At 38.0% G+C, this 25,071-nt stretch overlaps 1 protein-coding gene across 3 annotated transcripts; it reads right to left on the bottom strand.

Annotated features, from left to right (window-relative positions):
- Window positions 1–192: 192 nt before the first annotated feature.
- Window positions 193–23,801, bottom strand: rictorb (RPTOR independent companion of MTOR, complex 2b). 3 transcript variants are annotated; one of them, XR_009267948.1, is made up of 39 exons: window positions 23,691–23,801; window positions 23,517–23,564; window positions 20,380–20,477; window positions 18,865–18,929; window positions 18,201–18,332; window positions 17,693–17,756; window positions 16,631–16,757; window positions 16,372–16,541; window positions 16,017–16,084; window positions 15,842–15,909; window positions 15,521–15,603; window positions 14,783–14,870; window positions 14,580–14,670; window positions 14,392–14,458; window positions 14,028–14,108; window positions 13,847–13,947; window positions 13,573–13,738; window positions 13,386–13,487; window positions 13,217–13,263; window positions 12,989–13,124; window positions 12,610–12,809; window positions 12,392–12,518; window positions 12,080–12,244; window positions 11,299–11,375; window positions 10,625–10,703; window positions 10,350–10,459; window positions 10,158–10,245; window positions 9,984–10,076; window positions 9,633–9,739; window positions 8,777–9,048; window positions 6,826–7,861; window positions 5,456–5,633; window positions 4,490–4,574; window positions 4,181–4,384; window positions 3,859–4,011; window positions 3,616–3,739; window positions 3,265–3,403; window positions 2,841–3,076; window positions 193–2,610 (listed from the first exon to the last, which is right to left on the bottom strand). XR_009267948.1 is itself a non-coding variant. In XM_058758370.1 (39 exons), exons 1-39 carry the CDS (start codon window positions 23,737–23,739, stop codon window positions 3,002–3,004), a joined length of 5,235 nt encoding a protein of 1,744 aa, XP_058614353.1. In that variant the 5' UTR covers window positions 23,740–23,748; the 3' UTR covers window positions 2,619–3,001. The 3 variants fall into 3 exon arrangements, 2 of the variants coding, with proteins under 2 accessions (XP_058614353.1, XP_058614352.1); XM_058758370.1 differs by lacking the exon at window positions 193–2,610 and adding an exon at window positions 6,279–6,350 and having other exon boundaries at window positions 2,619–3,076; window positions 23,691–23,748; XM_058758369.1 differs by lacking the exon at window positions 193–2,610 and having other exon boundaries at window positions 2,619–3,076.
- Between the last annotated feature and the right edge of the window lie 1,270 nt (window positions 23,802–25,071).

Raw genomic sequence — 25,071 nt, forward strand, 5'->3', positions numbered from 1 at the left:
TATAAGAGGAGAATGCTACTACAGTCATGTTAGTACATGAAGGCAGTATCGTATCGGACAAAATATGCAAAAGAAAACAAACACGAGGGGATTTAAGCTCTACAATGACTGTCTGTTCTGTGGAAAGCAGCGGAAGTCTTTCTGTGGAATTCTTGCTTTTGGATTCGATTCAAAACAATGAAACACATCAAGGAAATTGAAGTTTACTTTATTTTTTTTATCACGGACTCATCCCTTTCATTAGATTCTCAAGGCCCATAGCTAATGCCGCCCAAAACACATTAAATTATACAATTAAAGAAACATTTTAAGTATGTACAACAGTTTTAGATACTTTTTCCCTTCAGGAAAAATATAAATAACACTTCTTGCATCAGTCTCTGCAATTTCATTATTAAATGGTGCTTACATTTCATACAGTGCTCTGCAAAATCATGAGTGCAGTTAAAAGAAAAGGGAAGAAAAAAAAACCCACTGAAAGGTGCAGTTAGTTTGTTGCACAACAAACAAATGTACATTTAAAATATATGCATTTCCTTTACACTCTTAGCATTAACAGTGATGGAGAAAACAGCCCCTTTAAAATACTTGGGACTTGTTCCACAAATACAATTAACTCTGCAAGAATTGGCGCTCGTTATTATTTCTAAGATTTTAAAAACACCAGTACATTTTTTATTTCAAAAATTATTTTAAAACAATTTGACAATGGCTTCCAGTCATGGGTTGCACATAACCCCTAGTGAAAAATGGAAGCAAGAAAATAATAAAACATGATTTAACCCAGTGGAAAAAGACCCAACCTTCTGGCATTATCGGATATTTTCACCACACACTCTAATAACTTTGTGGAAATTATTTATTCAAGAACACTTCTGAAAATATTAGGGGCAGATTCCAGATTTATTTTGTTAAAAAATAATATTTTATAAGTGGCTTGATTATTGTTCAATGTCAAGCCAGTATATAATTTAAAAAAAGACTGCATCATATGTTCCATCCCAAACATTATCTGTTGCTCTTGGACAGTTCCCATATTTCTTTTCTTTTGTTCTATGCGGATAAGGGTCAGAATGCACATGCACTTAAATTCCCCGGAGGCCTAAAAGGAAATACTGTAACAATAACTAGAATTATTGCTGGCCATAACAGACTCAGTTTTTACAATAGAAAAAAATAAATGGAAGTTTAAACCTGATGCTTAATCCAAAAGCCAAGGCAGGCAAAGGCAGATTTATTAGTTTCTATAATAAATAAAACAAGAAAAAAGGGCAAATTCATTAATTCTAAAAGTTAGGGTTAAAGCTAATACAAATAAGGCAAAATAATTAAAGCTGCCTAAATAATATAAATGGTCCAGCCAAGAAAATGAAGTGATCGTCTTATCTTCAATAACAAGTCATTTGTGCATACAGAATTAACAGGCACATTGCATAGATATAATTCAAATGAACCTCAAATTTACACTTACAAAGTGGGATCTAAGCATTTTTGGTAATGTTTTTTTTTTTTTTTAATGCAATGTTAAACTAGATTCATCCTAACCCTGAAGACATTTCGAAATCTTATTAAACCATAATTGGTATGTCAAATACTGAGAATTGACCATGATAAAGTTTAGTAGTTTATGGATGACGGTCAGTTGAATTTAAGCAGAACATGTCATATATTAAGGATCATTCTCAATCATGTCTGGTCAGTTTAAACTTACTTTTTAACTCGATATGTTTTTTGCCCGTTCAAAATCTCCCGATCACATTCAGGTAAAAAAAAAAAAAAAGCATTATTAGCAATCCGAAAGAGAGAATAAAGTACAAAAGGTATTCTCATGTACAAATATATGTTTGGCGAATCTTGGTTTTATTAATGCTTCAATAATTACTGATTTTCGCTACAGAAAGAGAAAACTTTCTATGGGTTAGTTAAAAATATCTAAAATTACTTAGAGTAGAGTAAAACTGCAAAATAGCAGTGGTGAAATGCACTTTAACTTCCTCTTTTGAAGCCAGTTGTCTTCACATACACTGACTGTCAGACATAAATAACACACGGTCAGTTTTATCCTAGCTAATAGGCTAAAATAAAAAGTGAAAGGGACAGAGGAGCTGCTTGGACCGAACAATAAATAAGTGAATAAATAAATAAATATATATATATCTTCCTAATTCAGATTTTTTTGGATGACGTTTCATAAATCAGTTAAAGTTACACAATAATACAATACAGTCGCTATTGCATTATTGTGTATCAACACCATCAAATACATGTACATACATTTATTCAGGGATTGCTATGCGCTACGTCAAGATAAAAATCAATAAGCAGAAAATACCTTTTATGAGTCAGGTACAAAAGGGAAATTACATTTTTTTTTTTTTTAAACCTGGCAGTTGCTGACAATTATTATTACTTAATGATGATTGTCTTACAAAGCAAATCACACCAGAACTAAGAGTGTTTGCTCAGCCTGGTTGTGAAAGCCATTTCATATTTAAAAAAAACTGAATTAGTAATAGAGAAATCCAAAGAAAACAGCTGGAATGTTGTAGTGTTGAGGGATCCACTCAGGGAAAAAAAATGCTTTTGTTACGTGCAATCATACGCCTAGGCCTTTAAAAAAAAAAAAAAAAAAAGGGAGTTAATCATCTCCCTAGACAGTCTCGACTTTGCTTGCATTTGAAATACAATTTGTATTGACTCTCAGATCAAATATTTGCATGTTTCACTTTCCATTCAGTTTACAAGGATTATTTGGTTACAACATCCACTGTAGAGGTCTACAGAGCTTCTGTGTAGAGTATATTTGTTCAGGTAAAACAAGTTTGTTCTCTTAAACGTACCGCTTTTTCTCTCTCGGTGGAAATGTACCCCGTGACTGTCTCAATCCACCCATGTCTGTTTCATAGCCCTAGTCTCTTATTGCGTATTCATCTTCGCATGTTCAGGCCAAGAAAGAGATCAACAACTTGCTGCGTTGGGGAAGAGAAAAACGCTTGGAGGATCACGGCTCTGGTGGAAGATCTACTGTGGTAGATTTCTTGGGCATTGACAGAATGCTCTCAGCCTCTTCGTACATCTACAAATAAAAAGATTACCACATGTATGCTTAGTAATGAAAAAGTGTTAAAAAAAATAAAAATCATTTTGCAATTCTGTTAATTTATTCTAGTGGCATAGAAATGAACCCAATCTAGATTGTAAAAACAGTTGCAGAAAAACAGCTCTGTTTGGATTTGGGCTATTGTCAGAAAAGTTTCATATTACCGGAATGAATTGAACATCTTGAAAGAGCTCCTGAATGAAGCGTCGTGAAGCCAGTCTGAACATGCAATGGGCCAACAAGTATGAAACTTCGGAATACAGACAGATGTCATCAAACGCATAAGGAAACTTTTCCTTGATTCTGCAAGGTAACAAGGTACAACGAAAGAAAAAAAGCTTCACTTTTCCATCCATTTTCCCAATTTCACTTTATTCTGCCTCATTAAAATGATCTAATAATGTTCAGCCAAAGAGTCTTCCAGTTAGAGCGATATTTAGTGAAACCTCTGTTGAAAAATTAATTAGGAGAGCATTTGTTAAATTGAAATCGTTGTGGATGAATTGTCTCCTTACGTGAGGAGTCCGGTTTCATTCCCTTTGGTCCCCACTGAGGAGCTCAGATTGATGACCAGCCGAAGAACCTCCTTCCTCAGAAGAACACGGCACGCTGGAGCATCCTCTGGAATATTTTTCACCCCTGGCAGAAAGACAGCATGCGCAGGCATACAATTAACAATTAACCTGTATGAAACAAAATGTTTGAGAATTGCCTTGATTTTCCAATCTGAGTTTTGCCAGCCTTGAAGAATTCCTCACCAAGAACAAGCTCGGTGCTGCGTGTGCTGCCACCAGAGCCCTGAGAGACCGCGTCGCTGCAGCCAGACACTCCCGAGTACTTAGACTGAGGCATGACGTCCAGGTTGTGTAAGGACTGATTGCACCATTCTGAGAATGGAGCATCGGGATAGTCTAAAACAGGATTTAGAACATGAGGAAACTCAAATTAACTAATGATCTTCTAGTATACGGTAACTAGTTGAAGTGAAATATTGCATGCATCCTCACAGCTTTTTAGGGACATCTGGTCTAAGCGACTTTACCTTTTTCCTATATTCATTTGGATAAAAGTGCAGCTTACCTGTGCGGTTTTGTGTGGGAGTGTTTAAATTACACCCAAGCACGTAGAGCCCTGCACAGTAAAGACAGTTCTCCTCATTGTGCTCCTGCAGGCCGGTCTCCTCCGCACCCAGCAGCTTGTGCTGGTCTGAACGGCTCACTGCAATCAGCTCCGTGATACTAAGCTGAGATCGCAGAACAGAATGCCTGGATCCTTCACTGGAACCTGAGAAAAGAACAGCATTCAGAATACTGAAAGAGTAGCGAGGCACTAATGCAATGGGAATAGTATACAGGGCTGATTTAACAACACAACCATTCCAGTCTTTACCATCTGCATCTCCCGAGAAGAACTTTGCTGATCGGTCCTCTGACGGTGGACTTGTCCTCTTCTGGAAGTACGGTATGTCTTTAATCTAGGTAGCAACCAAATACAAGAAAGTCAAGTTTCAGACACAAATTTAGAGGGTATTTTTGTAATGCCCGTTTACACTTGGTACTGACATGCTTTTTGGATAATCCTATCCCAAGTGGACACCTTTTGGAAGCGGGTGACCACCACACACTTGAACTTGCAGACCTCTCCATGAGACAGTTCGACCAAGACATTTATTTGGCATGTTAAAGGGATTAATTCACCCAAAAATGTAAATTCTGTCATTAATTACTCACCCTCATGTCGTTCCAAACACATAAGACCTTCGTTCATCTTCGGGACACAAATTAAGATATTTTTTGATGAAATCCGAGAGCTTTCTGACCCTGCATAGACAGTCAAGGCCCAGAAACGTAGTAAGGAAATTGTTAAAATAGTCCATGTGACATTAGTGGTTCAACCGTAGTGTTATGAAGCTATGAGAATACTTTGTGCACAAAGAAAAAATAAAACGACTTTATTCAAGAATTTCTTCTCTTCCGTGTCAGTCTTTGACGCGCATTCATAAGAGAATCTTGACAGAACACAGAATAGAAGAAATTCTTGAATAAGTCAAGTATTTTTACAAACTTTCTGGGCCTTCCTTGAAAGTTTAAGTTGCATTGCTGTCTATGCAGGGTCAGAAAGCGTTCAGATTTCATCAAAAATATCTTAATTTGTGTTCCGAAGATGAACAAAGGTCTTACGGGTTTGGAATGACATGAGGGTGACTAATTAATGGCAGAATTTTCATTTTTGGGTGAACTATCCCTTTAATGCCATGTATGAAGAGCAGTCTGCCCTGATAGACAAACTGGGATCAGATCACCAGAGATGGATGATAGTACCAGGTATAAACAGGATCGTAGAGTAGTTAGTAACCTGGAACATGCTGTTGATGTTCATTGGCAGTGCAAGGCCAATGTAGTCATCGGAGTTGCCATATGTGGCACTGGACACCATTGAACGCACTGAGGAGGAGCGCTGCAGGGAGGTTTGACTGATAGGGCTCAGAAGATCCTCCTTATCCAGAGATGCAAAACTCAAAGCCTTGAGAAACCTGTACTCATACAGATGGGAAGAGATCAGAGAGAAGCGTTTGGAAGAAGGACAACATTGGGAGAGAGAAAACGGTAAGAAAGGAGGTTTGGACATTTTGGAAACTACTTGTGATGATACTGCATTGCTGTAGTCTTGCTAGCAGATGATTGGTAGGTTTGTCAATGTGGGAACAGGCTGGTGAAGCGTATTCACATTTCAGAATGAGCAGCTGTTTGTCATTAGCTGCATCATGCAAGTACTGTAGGTCAAAAACCTCTACATGCGTCTTGGATCAAATGCGGGAATGCGGCTATTGTGGGAATCGGTTTCAGTCCGTTCACATCAGCAAACTACTTGAGGGAGTTTTGTGACAATGGAGACAGGGCGTAGGTTAGAAAGTCTTTTTAGAACTACATACAATCAATGAGGAATGAGGAAAAAGTTTACTTCGTCCTACTGTGGGGAGGTAATTTCAAGGAGTCATGGTTGAAGAGTATCAGGTTAAGGTATGGGCTGTGGGAGCGCTAATGAGAAATGAAAAAGGGGGGCAAAGTACGACGAAAAAGAAGCCAAGGCGGCCAGGGTTTTTGTATTGTAAAAATGCACTGAAGTGGACGTTCAGACTGAAAAAGGGGAACGTCAGCCCTAGCGATGGTCCACGCACCGTGGCAGCAGGGATCTGCGATGGGGCCTGCTCGAACCTTGGCCCAGACATCTGAAGCGCTTTTTAGTATACCTGAGAGGGACCATCAGAAACACACCACATTATTTGCAAAGGGAGCAGTGCTTCCTAAGGGGCTTTTAGGGGTGTCATTTTCATATTATGTGGATGGTAACACTAATGGGGAACTCATTAGTGCTCATTTCTTGTCTGATTAACATTGATATTTCTTAACTGATAATATTATGATCCCATCAGGCTGATAACTTTAACAGCCACATCACAAAAAGAAAATACATTAAAAGGAAGTCTAAAGAAGAACGACTTCCTCTAATGTCTTAACTCCTAATGACTCTTCTGAGAAAGTGACTGAGTCAAGACATGTTGAAACCTTTGGAGGTGGACGATAAATGTGGATGCATTCTGCGAATGCTGTGTGAAATAATTGGTGCAAGTGTAAAATTTTACATGAAAGAAACAGTAAAAGAAGGGTGACGTAATGACAGAAAAGGGAAGAGTTTCGCACCATCTGTTGGTCCATCTGCTTTACCTGCGTGGTGTGAGTCTGGAGTCCAGGCTGCCAGTTTTCATAGTGATGGCATCGGTGTAGAGCACGTCTTTGGCAGGCGAGGCAAGCGCCTCGCTATGGGAAAGGGAGGGGTGAATGCGCTGCTGCTGTAGTCGTTTGAGGGTAGCGTAGCCCAGCGCGTCCCGAGGGCTGGTGTACATGAAGCTACAGTCTGTCAGGCTTGAAATGGTCGTGACAGAAGGCGATTTAAGGGACTGAGCCCTGCGTGGCAAAGTATGAGAAGAACCTGGTGGCATCAGCAGTACCGAGTTAGATTTGGACAGGGGAAGATGGTTGGACTGGGGCGTGAGAGAGTGAAGTGTTTTGACAGTTTGAGTGCTAATGACTGTATTGAGGCTAACACAGTCCGTGTCGATGGTGGAAGAGTCCACGCCACCCACCGTCTCTCTGGATGGGCTGGAACTCATGGAGCTGATACCACTAGTGGTCGTGTCCGTGTTGAAACTCTGGCTGCGACTTTTAAACTGAGCCCCGCCCCCAGAGGTTGAGCCATCTCCGGCCAGCCTTTCCCGACTGGTCTGCTCTCGGGGGGCGTCTCCGACCCCTGAGCTCCGTTCTGCAGCTTTGTTCAGACGTACTTCCGGCTCCCCAATACTAGATGTGCTGCCCTGAGTTTCCGAAGTCTTGCTGCCTACAAAAGAGGTATCCAGACTAACGCTTGGGCTTTTCGGCAGATGTCCGTCAGTAAATACAGGACTGAAGACATCTCCCTGTACTTGAGAGAATATAGAGGGCTCTGTAACTGTGCGTATCCTCCTTAGGCCTCCTAATGTGGGCTCACCATGGAGTTTACTGCTGCTACCAGTGCCTTTGGGGTCACTGGTACTACGCAGTTTTTTTCCAGAGAGGGAGATGAGGAAGCGGTTTCGGACAAGTCGACTGGAGGCTAGTATGGTGAAGGGGCTGCGGTCCTTTAGGAGTTTGGGCCTGAAGTACAGTGGCTGGTCCTCTGAAAGTTCAGAACTTTCTAACTTATCATCATCCAGGATGTACATGCCTGAAAAGGAAGCAAGGCATTTTGGCAAATTTTACTTTTAGATTGTTTTGAGAGTTACCACTAGATTACATTTTCATAGTGTGTGCAGAAACACAGTGTGTGGTTTGTTCTAAAGTGTGTTTCCAGTTTCTATTCAAGTCAGGATTACCAACTGCGCTTAGTCATTTAAAACCAGTCAGTGGGTAGATAATGATTCATGACTCTAAGCCATGACTGAAGCACCTCTCTATATAAATGTAAGCCCAACCGTTCCATTAAGTAAGAAAGATTTTTTTTTTATAGCTGAATCTGGCACATCAAGAGGTGCAATTGAAAACAGTGCTAATTTGTTGACGCTTACGAGTCTGGGAATGGCTTTAAAAGATATTTCTAACTCTTTGAAGTGAATAACTCCAAAATTCAAAAGATCATTTATCACAGTCAGTCTAGGCCAGGTTGTCAGATAAATTCAGCCAAGAGCAGACTAAAAGAGTACAAGTCTTGTCTTTTTTTTCAATTTTAAACTGCATGTGAAGGAAATGACAACACAATTACACAACCCTAATACAAGAACGGGAAGGAAAAAGCACCTCTAAATTTCGTAGAACAAAAGATCACAAAGCATTTGTGGTGCTAGATAAGCACCATTTGTGCCATTTGCTATACTGTTTTGGTACATTAAATCATCTTGATTATTAATATACAGTAGTTGAAATAAAGACTGAAATCTAATGGTTGAAACCAAGTTGAAGACACCTTCACAGCAGTAAAATAATGCAGTGAGATTCTAAGATAATGATAAATATGAGATGATTATGCTTCAAATAAGATGACATGGGGCCCATCTGAAAAGTGGTAAGAAGGACCTCCACCCTAAACCACAGTGTTGTACTGTGGGCCATTAGTCATGTATGAGTAGATGGGAGCAGCACTCACTAGGCTGAGTGGAGTCACTCTCGCTGTTATGTCTAGAGCTGGTGGACTCAGAGTTCAGGCTGAAGGTGCTGGGCGCTGATGACAGGTGGATAAGGGGTTGCTGCTGTTGTTGTTGCTGTTGCTGCTGTAGGTTCTGGCTCTGCTCCACCTCATCCGGCACCACAGGCCAAAGCTGTCTGCGATTGTGCCTAACTGCATCCCAACCATGCAGTTGGAGAAGCTCACATCCCTGCTTAGTTTTAGAAACGAGTCCCAGAACATAAAGACATGTCCTGAGAGAGGGAAAAAAAAAGGCAAGAACAGTGAGTAAGGCAAAAAACGAAACAAAAACACAGCAAAGATCAGCGTGTATAAAAAAAGAAAGAATGCAAGATTGCCAAATAGTCGGGGAGGAGGTATGACGCAATTCACCGAGTAATCTAAACCCAGAAAAAACTGGTTTCTGAGAAAGTTTAGAAATTATGGAAGTGTCTAAAGGGGTTCACTGTTAACTTTCGGTCACCTCATGTCTGGTCACCCAGTTGGGTAAGCTGTGAAATATTTCTGTGCAATATAAACCAGTAAGTGTTGCAATACAAGTGTCATTTTATTTGTGATAACTGGAATCATGCATTTTCTAAAAAAAAAAAAAAAAAAGCATTGGCTATTTGATATGTTAGCATTACAACTTCAGATCAGATCTTTTCTTTACTGTTTTTTTTCTGTTACAGTCACAAAATGAAAGTTTCAGACATCTAAACGTGGAGCTGAAATGAGCCTGAATCCTAATTTGTGCATTTGACTTAAATGCCATATCTAAATTTTACAATTTTTGGGCTTATGCAGCCAGGTTGATCCTAAAATGAAGAGCACATACCCTCTAATAGACAGAACCTCACAGTCATGGGCAAGAGCGATGATATCTGGAATTACATTCTCTTCCTGTAGCAGGTTCAGACCCCAGTTAGACGTGCCAATGTTTCCCTTGAAGAAAGCAGAGTAAATAGTTTATACTTAATAATAGTAATATTAATAATGCTACTGATAATTATTACCGCAAAGATAGTAGTAAAAAAAACTACAACATGTCTTAGCCTCGCAAGACAAATTCTAAAATCAGGAAGTGTAGGACACAGGATGTGTCCTCATAAACCAAGTTCACTATGTACTACCCATTTCATTATACACATTGTGTCCTTATAAACCCACACACACACACACAGCTCACCAGGGCCCAAAGAGCAGCTTTAAGCTGTTTGATGCCATCCCATTTGTCCAGCACTGGGCAGCGCACTGTGTAGCTCAGGTCTGAAACTACATTCTGTTAGAGACAGAAAAGAAGCATTATATGAAGAAATGCGCCACCATCGAGGCCTGTCATAAGTGATTTTAAAACACACACCTGAGCTTCCAGCAAATGACAGCCTGTCTTATCATGTACAAGTTGCCCATACAAATGCACAGGAAGAAAAACATTTGGTCTTTGTAACCTGTAAGACACGGAAAAAAAGTTATGGATGACTCCCCTCCAAATCACAATACGGGCTACTGATGAATTAAAAACTGAGTACAGTATAAAGCTTCCACGGAAAACCTTTGGTTGCTCCGTCTCACGTAGTTATCTCCATCCACTGGTTTTCGGTAAGTAGTGAGTGCTTCATTTAGCTGTTCCTCTATGAGGTCCACATACTTCAGGTTGTATTCCTACAAGGGAACAAAAGTAATTGGACAGAATGGGTACAGCAATTCAAGTACTATGAAAAAAATAATAAATACAAACATGCAGAATACATTTTATTGATGTACTGTATATACTGTAAACAATCTAAAACACTTTCAACAGTGCAGAATAATAGTAAAATACATTACCTTCTGCCATTTTTCCAGTTGTTTAGTTACATATCCCCTTTCATTTAGATAGGAGAACCCCTTTGGAATGGACAAAAACCTGGAAATGGATGGAAAAGGAGCCGTTTCTTATGCAAATAAGACCCTTGTGCTTTAAAAAGATAAAAGTGGGACAACACAATGGAAAATGCATTGACCAGTGCTGTTAATCTCACATATTAACTAAATTTTTCAGGCAATTGTTTAAAATTTCTTAAATGTTTGTCAAAGATGCTTTGCCAGATATAATTGAGTTGATAATTTAATTCATTTAAATGGCACGACAAGACTGCTCATGTGATCTCAAAATGATCAGAAAGACTTTTATTCAGCAAGGATGCTTTAAATTGTGTCAGTCATGGCATTTCTATTGTTACAACATTTTTCTATTTCAAATGAATACTGTTCTTTTGAATGTTACATTCGTCAAGGAATCCTGAAAAAATACAAGAAATAAAAAGCAGCACAACTGTTTTCAATGTTGATAATAAGAAATGTGTCTGGAGCACCAATCGGCATATTAGAATGATTTCCAAAGGATTACATGACACTGAAGACTGGAGTTGCTGAAAATTATTATGTGGAAGAAATATGTAGTGCACCTTTAAACCTCTGTGTTAAATGGAGTAGTTATATAGGGAATATCTGAGCTTTACCGTAGCAGCAACAGCACACCCTTGTCTCCCAGGTGAGTTAGCGCTGGCTTCATCTGAATCAGAGCGTGTAGGTTTGCCTAAGATGACACGATGGTAAAAACAGCAGTCATTTAATTAGACATGTATTCACAAGCCACGATATAAAGGTCAATTTACAGATCTCCATGACAGATTCCTGGAACAGAGCTACACTGGCACAGCATAGTCAGTTCACAAGTACCTCCCCTCCAAAATCAATGTTTTGTTATATGTGACCCTGGACCGCAAAACCAGTCTTAAGTCGCTGGGGTATATTTGTAGAAATAGCCAAAAATACATTGTATGGGTCAAAATGATTGATTTTTCTTTTATGCCAAAAATCATTAGGATATTAAGTAAAGATCATGTTCCATGAAGATATTTTGTAAATTTCCTACTGTAAATATATCAAAACTTCATTTTTGATTAGTAATATGCATTGCTAAGAACTTCATTTGGACAACTTTAAAGGCGATTTTCTCAATATTTTGATTTTTTTGCACCCTCAGATTCCAGATTTTCAAATAGTTGTATCTCGACAAAATATTGTCAGCTTCTAAAAGCTTATTTATTCAGCTTTCAGGTGATGTTTAAATCTCAATTTCGAAAAAAAAAAAAAAATTACCCTTATGACTAGTTTTGTGGTCCAGGGTCACATATTACCTAGACCAAGCTCAGTTAAATAACATGACTTTCAGCCAAGTTAAACTTCTCAATGTCAATAACATCCTCCCTTATGCCCTTAAGTGTTAATTGACTTCACCTTGTCTTCACAGGCCTCATCCAGTATGTCCAAAGCCTCCACCGAGACGGCCTTGTTGCGGTCGTGTAGCTGAGTCACCAACAGTTCAATACCCCAGTTGCTGAAGAACTCCACGTTTGCTCGAAGTAGCACCCGCAGATGCTTGGTGGCGTACAGCCTGCAGTTCTGTGCCAAAATAACATTCAAGAACTATATTAGAGATCTGTTAGCACAGGGGAATGCTCTTACCAGCATGCTTTCCTAAGCATGGCTAGGTCGAAGTGTATGGCATTAAGGTAAACCCACTCAAAGGGTAGCAGGTCTGTTTCTTACGTCAGTGGCAGCAGTGAGGATCTTGGAGAGGATGACTCGTGCCAAGCCATCCCGACTGTAGTCCAGTGTGGAAACGATCAGCTTCAGAAGATGGTCCTGGTTCTTCAAGGAGCACAGGTTCAGCAGGCTGTCAAAACACATTGAGAAAAAAGGCTAATATTGGAAGATACTAATATATTGTTGATCTCAATATCGTTTCTGCGAAGTCCTAGACTAACCATTGGAAGACGCTGCACTTCTCAAGCATCTTAACACCCTGCGGGTGGGCAGAGAGAGTGCCGAGGAAAAGGAAGTAGTGCTGGCTGAGAGTGGTGAGGAGGCCGTTGCTCTGCAGACTACGGTCTGGTTTCAGCCCAGAGGATGAGGACAGCCACTGGACAATGTCCTTCACCAGGTCCTCAAGATACACCTGGCCATCCTGAGAAGACAGAAAAATTGCTCAAAATTGTGTCATCTATCATGTCCTTTTTTTCTTCTGTGAAACACACTTTGAGAAACTGTATGGAAGAAAGTTACATAGGTTTGGAGCCACATGACAGTGAGTAAATAATGGGCAATAAATAATAGGCTCAGTTCTTTGATATCTTTTCTTCTCACCTCATCTGACTCCAGAAGGAACTCAATGAACTGACAGCCCACCACCGTTAATTGCCTGGCCTTGCTGTGGTCCAGCTCCAGGCTAGCATACAGCTTGCTGCTAGGCTTGTAGAAGAACAGCAGCCTTCGCACAAACCTGATAAAGAAAGTGTAGAGTTTACAGCAATGAATGGATGACGAAAAAATATTAGGAATATTTCAAAGACTAGAAAACCGAATTCTACTTACTTGTGCATCTGTTCGTCTTTGTTGTTCCGAAGGTTAGTATTTGGCCACTGAAACAATTAAAAATACCAATTAATAGATACCACACTGCACATTGTAACTACATTTTTACATTAAAAAGAAACGTGATTAGTGCTTTATTGCCATACTAATGTAAAAAAAAAATATATACCTTGAGTATGGTACCGATCAGGATCCAGTTCCATTCCAAATTCTGTTTATGATTGAGTATCTGACTGTCTCTGAGGTTCATCATCAGCGCCTCCTCAGTGTCCTAAAAAAAAAAACACAACAAAAATGCAGATCACATCCAAGCTGAAACATCCAAGAAATGCTTTCCTCCAGTCACCAGCTCATACCTTAATGACAAAAATGTCCCTCTGGGGCCTTAGGTGCTGGTCCCGACAGTAATGAGCAGCCAGCGATTTGCGAATAATGAGGTCCAAGTAAAGACTATTGGGTTTGGGGCCTCGTTTCTTCTTCTCATGAAATCGCTTCAAGTAATTGACTGCAGCACTTGCCCGTCTACAAAACATAACCGAACAGTGCTCCATCAAATCACAGAAATAATCACGTAGCTTTGACACCGTGCTATTTGTGTTGCCAGCTATGTAGGACAAGACAGCAACTCACAGTCTTTTCTCCTGAGGAATGTCAAAAGAAGCAGCCAAGTTTATAAGAGTGGGCAGACAGTGCAGGTGGTGACTATGGGAGTGGGGAAGAATGGTGTTGGCCTGAAAATAAAACAAAGGTTATATGAGATATAGTCCAAGATTAAGCTGTATTTTCTGTTGCAGTAATTTGAGTATAATACCATATGCAGGAGTTCTCCTAAAAGGATGGTTGCACGCACTGAAACACTATCATCACTGCTAGTGATCACTTCAACCAGGCCCTGAAAATAAACAACATTATGGCTTCAGAAGTAAATAGAGTGTAAGATGGACTGTCCTTTTTGGAGCTTGACAGTCTTTATATGCTTCATTGCATGGAAAAGAGCAGCATGAACATTCTTCAAAATATCTCCTTTTGTGGCCCATGTAAGAAAGTAATTCATAAGGGTTTGATACAACACAAGGGTGAATAAAAATAAAAAATGAACCACCGCTTCTTTTCTTCAAGAACTGTTCATGTTCGGAAAGAGGATGGTGAATCACAATTTTAAAATGGTAAATTACCTCTAAAAGTCCACTGTGGATGAATGTACAAAGTAGCAAGGCAAGATAGTTATCCATCAAATCAGGTCTGGGTGGACAAAGAACACAAACACACGTCAAGACTTTGAAGCTAAATGCAAATCTGCTGAGGCTTCATTATTTACTGTTGCTCAGTTTCAAGGTTAATTAAGCCCAGCAAATGCTCTTACCTGGACCGTGCCCTATGCGGAAGAATTATTTTTGCTTCTGAGGCTACAAATCCATCTGACAGTCTCCAACTGTCCTGAAACCTACTGGGGTCTGGAAAAGGGACAGAGGACATTGTTCCTGTCAATGTGAGTTGACTTCTGATGTGGTAGATGTCTGGAAATGAATATGTTAATCAGTGCAAGCAGACAGCAGTCGCACTCACCCACACTGAGTAGAGCTTCTATAAAATCTTGTGTCACCACGGGAACAGGGAGTCTGAATATATCATACATCACCTCCAGAAGACCTCGCTGAGAAGAGAGTGACAGAGTGTGATGAAGTACCTCATAATGAGGCTTGAGCATTGACTCAGAAATCACTGTGGTTAATATGTACATCTCATTGTATAATATTTAGGGCTTGTTTTTTTGTTTTGTTTTTTTACTATTTTTAACATTATACACCAATAATATTATTATATATTTAAACTATTTTAAATTATTTAAAGAGCTTGATGAAGGTCAGTGGACCGAAACGTCGCTGTCTTTTGTAATAAATTTCTATATTTAGCATGGACTGATAGTGTGCGGGATCATTTTTATAAATTATTTAAAGATAAAAATGTAAATTTTTTTATTTGAATTAGTATGATTATATTTATTATAAAACAGACCATTAAAATATTTAACTGTGATTAATCCCATGAAATAATTAACTTTTTTATATCATTAATTAATCTCAATATTTTGTATGCATTCTAAGGACACCAAATAAGCATTTTTGTAAATATTAGGTTAAGGAAAATGTGTAGACTCATTGCAAATTGAACAACTAATAATGTTTTAAAAACACAAAATATGTACCAAACTTAGTGTTGTAGCTTTTGAAATCAAAAGTACTGGTTGCTTGATTTGCACACTACATATTCTTGCAAGCTTTCTAATTATATCCTTTGTCATACCCTCACTTCCATATTTGGTATACACAGCAGACCAATGAGAGACTGGATTCCAGAGTTGCCTGATTTGCAGAGATTAATGATACCTGGAGGTACAGTGGGACAAAAGAACAGGTTTGGTCTAAGAAGTGCACTCATGAGGCAATTCCATTTAAAAGACGCATGATGCATTACAATATTCATGCAAACATGTTCCTTTTAGATGCATCATCTTAAGATATGCACTGTTACACAATCACCTTCTGTATCGATTGAAATCTGGGCCTACAAGGATTCCAGAGAAAGCCTCACAGTTTTCCACAGAATTTAAGCGGCATTGCTTACCTGACCAAGAGCGAAGGGAAGCAACAATTGACATCTTACTGGCCAGAAATCGAGCCTCCCTGTCTTCTCTGTAGAAAGAAATACCACATATCCATACATGCAGTCAATAAAAGTTGCATACTTGTGTCACCAATGGCAAAATCTACTTTGAAAGACCTTAAAGCAGCACACTCACTTGAGTTGACCCTCTGCTGTGTCTGGATTGTGTCTGTAGTGAAAGTCTGTGTAAGGTGCCAGGATTTGCTGAAAAAAAAAAAAAAAAAAAAAAAAGTGTAAATAAAACTTACTAAACACCTTGTAAAATAGTTTTTACCAAATTTTCATAAAACGTATAAATGCCATGTAATAATATAAAATGTAAGGTTGAATTAAAGACAAACTAACAGTACTAAAGGAATCATCAAATAAAATTGCAGCAATATTATTTAATTTAATTACTTATAATAACATTTTATAAAACAAATAATAATTAAAACAATGATGAAATAATACAATTGCTGATGGGTTAATTGTTGAAGACAGATCCATACCTCAAGCTCCACGTCAGAGCGAACATATTGCCGTGTATGTGGGTGATTGAGCAAGTGCAGGATGGTGGTCATAAGAGCCTCATTGATACGACTGAGCTGGCTGTCGATTACATTCTTCAGGATGGTGCTGAGACCACCCCTCTTAGCCACAATCTCAGGGTTCTCCAGTGCTGCACACACAAACACGGACATTCATGAGGTCAACGTACACATTCACGGATTGATATGTTACAGTTCGCTGATCAGTCTGCAAGCCTACCAAGTTCACAGATAATGGCGATGCAGGCACGAACCATACGGTCCCGCTCCTGCGGTCCATCGTTACCCACAGCTATGAGGGAGTTTGTGATTGAGCTTGGGAAGAGCAGGGCGTTCACAGTGATCATCTGGAAAATCATTGTAAAAACACTTATACTGACACTTCCATCCATGACTAAAAGAACACTGAACATCGTTAAAGAAATGGGCCAGTGTACATAATGGTTTATTGCCGAGTTCATTTTATTCGAGTGCAACATGTAATAATAGAATGAGATTCTACTATGCAGGGCAGAAACATGTAAACTCAACTATAAATTAAATCTGTAAGTATAAAGAATAAATTAAATGGAAAAAATTTAAATAATAATACTGGGGCCAGCTTTTATCATAGTTTATATACTTGTTCAAAATGCATAGGTTGGCAAATTGAATTTTTGTAGCAAGTAAATTCATCAGATTTTCATCAGAACAAACAACAGCAGAATAAAATAAAAATAAAGCTTAAAATATAATCTAAAGATTCAATTGAATTAAAGGGGTCATATGATGATGCTAAAAATAACATTATTTTGTGTATTTGGTGTAATGTAGCAGTGTGCTCTGATTGGCCAGCTATCCAGTGCATTGTGATTGGCTGAATACCTCATGTTCATGTTTAATTGTTACGCCCCTTACCATATTTGGAAACACACCGCATCTCCACGACACTGCAGCAGCGGCAACAATACCACAGTGAGAAAAGTTATGCCTTCTTTCTGTGCCTAAACATTTGGGCGGTATTATGCAAATCTTCCAACACAGTAACGTAAACATGTGGGGGCGTGTTTAAATGAGGCATTTTAGGAAGGCGTGGACGAGTCTTAACTTTTATAAGGAATATCTCTTTGGGTATGAGACTTTAGTTTTTGCAACTTTACGGATCTTATATGTACACGAACAGCTTGAAACACTCCAAAGACAAAGGAAAACTTGAAAACGCATTATATGACCCCTTTAATTTTTTAACAGGACTCATTATTGAATGAGCGCAGTAAAACAGCAGGAAGTGTTCACATCTCACCTTTCTCACCAGTCGGAGTGCTTGTGTGCGTTCCACCTCATTACTCTGTTGGATGTCAATGCACCTACAGGTCAAAAGGTCATATTAGCCAACATTATGTGAATCAGTCAACATTAGTAGTCAATGCAGTGAAATGCTTCTCAAACCATAATAACAGCTGCACTGGGGAAGCTGAGTATTACCTCTAAATGCATTCTAATTTATTAATTTTCCCATCCAAGATCTGACTTGCTGGGAGTTCAGACAGGACAGAGGAAGTAGCACATCCTTACAGTACCACCACTTCAAAATGACCTTAACTGGACTTGACTAGCTCTTCACATGAACGCTCCTCCTCCTCTCTCTCTGTCAGATACTAACAAGAGATGATCCACAACTCACCATGAATTAACATCAAGTCTTGTTTCTGATGGAAACAGTTAGTCTTTATCCCACAATCCCTAGCTCAGAACTAAACTGCTGAAATGACTGGCCTGCATACAGTATTAAGAAAACATGTCACACAGACCTGGCAATCAGGTAATCCACCTGGAGCCGGAGCACTTTCTGAAGGATATTACTGTCTCGGATGAGGTAGCGGAGAGCACGCAAACCAGCCGCCCGCACCTCCTTAGCCTCATTGAGCAGCGCCAACCTGAGGCTGTGAAAGAAACAGAAAAGATAACATGAGACATGAATCATTTCGCTTAAGTAATGTCACATGTTTCAAAGTAAAACAGGACATTCAATGAAAAATAATGTTATAGATATTTTTTATGCTCAGATGTAAAACAAGATAAGTCATTTCAGAGGTGGACAAAGTAATTTCATTTAAAAATGATGAAAAATCTAATGATTAATTGCACATGGGAATGTTTACTAGAAAGAAAAAAAACCCAATTAGATTCTATTTTATACACTACTGTTAAAAAGTTGTTTTTTAAGTCTCTTACACTCATCAAGGCTGCATTCTTTAAAGTACAAACTATAATATTCTTACCCTTACCGACTCCAAACTTTTGAACATGTTTTATGTATTTAATTTCTTAAAAATAATTTTATGATTTAAATAAAATATCTGAAAAAAACAAACAAACAAACAAAAAAAAAAAAACACTCAGATTAAATGATCAAAACAGCTTTGCTTCGACCTTACAACTTTAATGTAATGCTTGTTTTGCTCCATGACTCACCATATGATAATTTCTTCATGGGTAAAGCCAAACCTTTCCTCAGCGTGCCCGACATTGCAGAGCAGCTATGTTGGAGACATAAACAAGCACTTATTTATTTTACTTGGCAACAAGCAGAGACATTGATGACTCTACTTGCATTCAAATTCTGCTGGAACGCTGCAGGGTATTTCACACAGAGCAAAAACACGCCTATGTTCAAAGAGTTAGAGGGTATGTTTTTCTCATACTCAGGTGATTTATACACTTCACGGCATGGTTGACTTAACAAAACCTGTTCGAGTGATCCGTCTGCTGAAATATGACAATGCTGTCAGCAAACTGATAATTCCCCTGAATTGGTGAATATGAAGTTATGATTTCCAGTTAAGGTTATCAAATACATCGTAGAAAAAAGGGAAAACTCTGTGACAGGTCAACTAGAAACTAAATAAAATCACATGAAGTGAACAGCATTTTTACATTTTCTGTACTGGTAATAGTAATGCCACAGAGCCATCTGAAGAGTTTCCATCTCTTTTTAAAGCCATTAGACTGGCAAGCACATATGCAACTCGCTTTGGAGGTGAACCACAAAACATGCACATATCCTCAGCCTTACACCTTCAATCTTGTACTGGTTCTGTGGCAGCTGGCAGGCATCAGAAGATTGAACTTGCACGATCTGGAAAAGATTGCATTTGCACTGCTGCCCTTACCACGTTTGTGTTAAAATGCAAAACTGATCCAGATTCAGCACTTCAGTACTTTGAGAGCATCTGAGCTTGGGTTAATTCCTTAGGGCTGCTCAGATGCTTTTATTTTAGGCCAGATCCGGTAAGTGTGGGGCAGAAATGCCCTCAGGCCTCAACTGACAGAAACCATAAAGTACTCTGTTTACGCCATTTGACCAAACACTGGTAAGTATTCACATGCAGGACTCCTGTGTTGTAATACCAAACAGATGTACCAGATTCAGCAGGCTGCAGTAGGATTTTCAACTAGTTTTTTTCAACAAATCGACTAGATATAGTACTGGGCAGATTGACCAAAAATCTTTATCAAGGTTTTTCTAGGATTCTGGTGGTTTCACGGTTTATCACGGTTTCTCATTCATATAACTGTGCCTTTATATAAATGACAAAGCATGAAACAGAACCACTACATTTTAATCACTATCCACACAAATATGCTACATATAAATATAATATTAGAAGTTTTTAAAAGTCAATTAGTTTGCATGATTTCAAAATTTAAAGCAAAAACAGAATGGTCTGACCTTTGCTTTGTGAAATTATGCCACAAAACATCTGCACGAAACAAAAATCACAGATGAACTGAATGAAAATGCAAATTCACTCTCTGACAGCAGGTGGCGCTTATGGAACTTATGGCCATACAGCATTTCCTTGGATACTGCTGTAAACAAAGCAGTGCTGTACTTTTAAATACTACATTAATATGCATTATTATGGAGGTAAGATTAAAAGAAAACACCATCACTGCAACTCCTGATCCACTCTTGAGATGACAAACCTTGATGAAGTTGTTCAGGTGGCCGAGTTTGCGCATATTCGAGACTCCTTGCTGTTTGGCCACATTCTGGAGGATCTCTCGCATGTTCTCAGAGGGGTCTGAAAGAAAAAATGATTGAAGAGTTGTGAGGTCACCAGAGAAACAGGGATGGGAAAACAAAGATATAATGTTTTCCCTGTAACAGCGTGACATAAGTAACCGCACCATTTCCATTATTGTTGCGCTACAACCACTAAAAGCAGAGAAGTGCTTTATGGGATGAAATCAAGCACAGATCAGTTAGTAATTAGTAAGCACACAAAAGCAGAGTGTTTTCGCTAGACACAGCGGGACTTCCTGACATCATCTCACTTAACAAATTCTCATAAATAACACCCTGTGCTCAGTTTGGTAAGGAAGTCTTAGCATGCATCAAAAAAACAGTGAATTTCCAACAGCGAATCATCAACAGCTGACATCTCAACACAACTAAGTACAATCTGTACAAGCTATGGAAAACCAGTTCCAGTGCAGACAGAATTTAAACTACAAACAAATTATCTATGTGGCAGCAATTCGGATATATTTCCAGTAAATATATAAAATAGTTCAATTAAAATGAACATTAGTGTTTAATATTGAGCAAAACCAGCTAGCATAAAATACAGACACTCAAAGATACTACAAACACAGCACTCTTTACGACTTAGTTCCCCAAGCAGTTACACAGGATACATGTTCAGTCGTCTATACCAAAACAAAACAAAATCCACAAATATTCCACAGACTTTCATACGGGAACCAAAAACAGTAAAGCTCAGGTCTTGTCTAAATACAGGTAGTCTGTCATTCAAAGGATTGGGGTTAATAAGACATTTTGTTTTCTTCTTTTTTTTTAAATTGTGACACTGAAGACTGTAGAAATGGCTGCTGAAGTTTCAAAATACAGCTGTGCCATCTCAGGAATAAAGTACTTTTTAAAATATATTAACACAGAAAATGTTATTTTAAATAGTAATAATATTTCACAATATTACTGTTTTGTTGTATTTTGTATCACATAAATGCAGTGTTAGCCTACATTTTTTTTTTTTTTTTTAATGACCCCAAACTTTTTAATAGTGGGTGTTAGCAGGAATTCATGACTGGAATACAAGCTCTGGATTAATACCATCTGAGCTCAGGAAACCAAGGCAACGTTTTCTGACGCAAGTTACAGAACCTATCCAGTTTAACACTAACAACTTCCAGAAAAGGCCATCCACAAAGAGGTCATATGGGAAAAACAGCCTCGAGGTTAACCTATCAGCAATGACAGCACACAAACATGACCCTGCAACAGCTAATGAGCTACTTTCTCACCACAGACACTAAATGACAAACAATACTAAAGCTATATTTAGTAGGGTTGTTCCGATTCCACTGATACCACAAAAAATTCTGGCACCGGTATCGGCGAGTACTTGAACCCATGTACTGATTAGATACCATTTTTAAACAAGACCTATAGTTATGCACGCTAGCTTTGCTTAACGCTACAAATTGGAAATAAATTCTTCTTCGCTGCTCAGAATGCAAACACAGGAAGTTGTGCTGTGTTGCCACAAGCAACCACTATTTAGAGCAGCAAAGAATAAATATAAACGTGCTAGCACATGGCCAGTATATCACTCGCATATGCGACTAAATCTTCACCCTGGGCGACTAAATAGTGTATAATATTAGCCACTGGCTAATAAATGCTCCGATTTTACTCGCCTGTGTGTGAGTTGGAGGCTATGTATAAGTTTAGCACAGATATATTTTCACTCACCGAACTCTGACTGAGCGCTTCAGAGTTTCACTCTCCGTCAAGCGATCTGAGCTATTTTTGACTGTATTCATACATGGTTACCAAGTTTTAATTCTAATTGCTAAAGTTATATCATTAAATAATACTCGATTATCATAATACATTTATAATGCTTGACTGACTGATGTTAAGAGTGTACTTTTAGATATTTAAACTTAGATGTGCCATTTTCCAAACACACACACACACATATACATTAAAAAAAAAAAAATTATATATATTTTTATTTTATTTTAATTTATTTACTCGCCAGACTATCTATCTATAAATTTATATCTCTATCTATCTATGGTGAAGCACACCATAAAGTAATTGTATCAACTCATACAGGGCTAGTAGTACACACAGCTGTATAACCAGATACACACTCAGATATCGGATCAGTACTCTGTATCAGCCGATATCCTGAGCCTAGGTATCGGAATTGGTATCGGGAAAGGAAAAAGGTTATCGGAACATCTCTAATATTTAGCATATTTTGGTGTATTTAGCAATACTGTTAATAATGCATATAAATAAATCCATTACAATATGGAACAAAACCACACAAATCAGCTAAGAATATGCAAGTAAAACCCTTGTTATGATCATGGTTAAGAAACCCCTGAATTCACACTTGTTTGTGCAGGATTTTGTGTTCAGCCCACAAGACAGGCAACTTTAACATCAAACTTATTACTAAATAAAAATTCCGGTCTTGTGCACACAATAAATCAATAAAAATCAATATATGTACACAACAAATGGTGACATTTTCAATTAAGGTTTTGAATTGTTTGTTGATCTGTTACCAAATAAAAAGTCTTATCCAAAAAAAAAAAAAAAAAAATGAAATAATGAAATAATTTAGAAGTATAACTGCATTAAATTGGACGTCAGCTGACATATTTATTTAAAAAATAAATAAATTGGTATAACAAAAAAAGTTAATTTTGCATTATTTCTTGCTGCAGCAGACTGTTGTTTTGGTCCCTAACGTTACACCCTTTGGACCCTACAGTCCTACAATGCCGACTGAAGAGATATATTTCATGCAACCATAACATAATATTAAAAAGCATTTGTCGCCTCTAACACCATATGTTTTTCTCTGCTTTTAAGCATTGTATACTTCTACACAAGAGCATATACTGTGTACGGATCTATATGTTGCCTTCGTTTAAGGCTGTGTCTCAAAACCAAGTGCAGTAAGCATTTTGGGGCATCATAGGTGGGTTTGGCACCCGCGAGGCTGACATTCCAAACAAGCCTACGATGCCCAGAAACGCTGTCTAGGTAGAGAGTTCACTAGGTTCATCTGACTTACCTCTTGTGAGATCGAGAGGTACATTTTCCTCCCCACTGTCATTCCGACCTGTATATGTAAGATAAAATGAGACACTGAGAAAGGGAAGCTTGGGGTAGGTGTAGCTGATGAAGACTGCATCATATTATCCTGACGGATCTGTTAATCGGCCGAGCAGAGTAAGCTTAATCTCACCTCGCATCCGTATACTTCGGATAGGACGGCCTCGGATGCTGACCGCCATCTTTAGCAGACACACTCACAACACCGGAAACCTCAAGGAATATCGCGAGAACCGGGCTTTTGAGCAGACTGTTGTGTCTGCACTTCTACATGTCCGTCTGACTGGACCATAAATAAAACTGCAAAGTAATAAATTAATTGCAATGCATAAAGCAATTATGATACTAGTGTAAAATTAATTTAAAAATGCAAACCAATGCAAATGAGCTAAGAGTGGTGTGATTTGGATATAGTCTACCTTTGATGTTTTACAATTGTTTTTTTTTTTAAAGCTCAAACGGGTTCTGTATAAATGACCCCTTTACATTAACCTATCCAGGGACACTATTAACATTAGTGAAACACTTATACAACAATGTTAATATAGTAGCCTATAGCCTATAATATTACATACCAAAATTAATTAATTGTCCTTATAAATAAAAAATGAACGAATGAAATGTTTCACATTTTATTTTTATTGTGTACTTATATATAAACTTACAATATGTAGGCTACATATGTATACACAGCACGATATATACAAAATGCATATATACAAAATGTAGAGGTGAAGTTTCTTTCGTACATTTGATGAAGGCTCCACTTAGAGAAATCTCCTTTAAATGAATACTCTTTAAACTTATCCAGGAAATCGTTATTGTGTTTTCTTTAATAATTATAATGAAACCAAATTGCATTTCTTTTCACATTGTACATTCAGTTGTTTATTGTGGTGTGAGATACAGAAATTTATCAATGAAAATATTCAGTTCAAGACCTCTCTCACTCTCTCAAAATGTATTTTTGGCTTCACTGATTGATTATTACTATGAAGAAGAAGATGGAAAATGCTTTTATTCATTGAATTTAGGCTACTTATATTTTTGACCAAATCATTTCACATTCAAACTCGGTTTTATGATTGGAATGAATGCTGAGAATGCTGACAATAGCAGAGATTCTTAGGATAAGAAAACTAAACCCTTTAAAAGTCTGTGAGCTTTAGAAAGTATTTATTTGATATTTTCAAAACTCATTGTACGCATATTCTGATTTTTTGTAATTATTAATTTTTGTAGGGTATTTGTTCTCACTTTTTTTTCTTTTTCTTACTTTCCTGTCTTGTTATAGAATGCATAATTGTATAATGTTCAATATTTGCAACTGAACGAAAGCGCATGTATAATGTTTATTCCATAAAAAAAAAAAAAAGAAAAAGTGATAGGGGTAGAGTGGGGGGAAACAAATTTAATTTTTGTTAAAAATCTAATAACATGAAAACTCTGGACATTTTTCATATTATGTCAGTGATAACATTTCTGAACACATTTAACTTTTGTTTCACAGGGAA

This window comes from Onychostoma macrolepis, chromosome 21 (genome assembly GCF_012432095.1).
Source record: "Onychostoma macrolepis isolate SWU-2019 chromosome 21, ASM1243209v1, whole genome shotgun sequence".
NCBI classification, from domain to species: domain Eukaryota; kingdom Metazoa; phylum Chordata; class Actinopteri; order Cypriniformes; family Cyprinidae; genus Onychostoma; species Onychostoma macrolepis.

Coding starts and splice junctions, on each gene's coding strand:
- rictorb (XM_058758370.1), bottom strand. CDS start 23,739: ATGGCGGTCAGCATCCGAGGCCGTCCTATCCGAAGTATACGGATGCGA. Junction 14,459..14,579: donor CCGCATAGGGCACGGTCCAG/GTAAGAGCATTT, acceptor TTGTCCACCCAG/ACCTGATTTGATGGATAACT. Junction 4,012..4,180: donor TCCCACACAAAACCGCACAG/GTAAGCTGCACT, acceptor ATCCTGTTTTAG/ACTATCCCGATGCTCCATTC.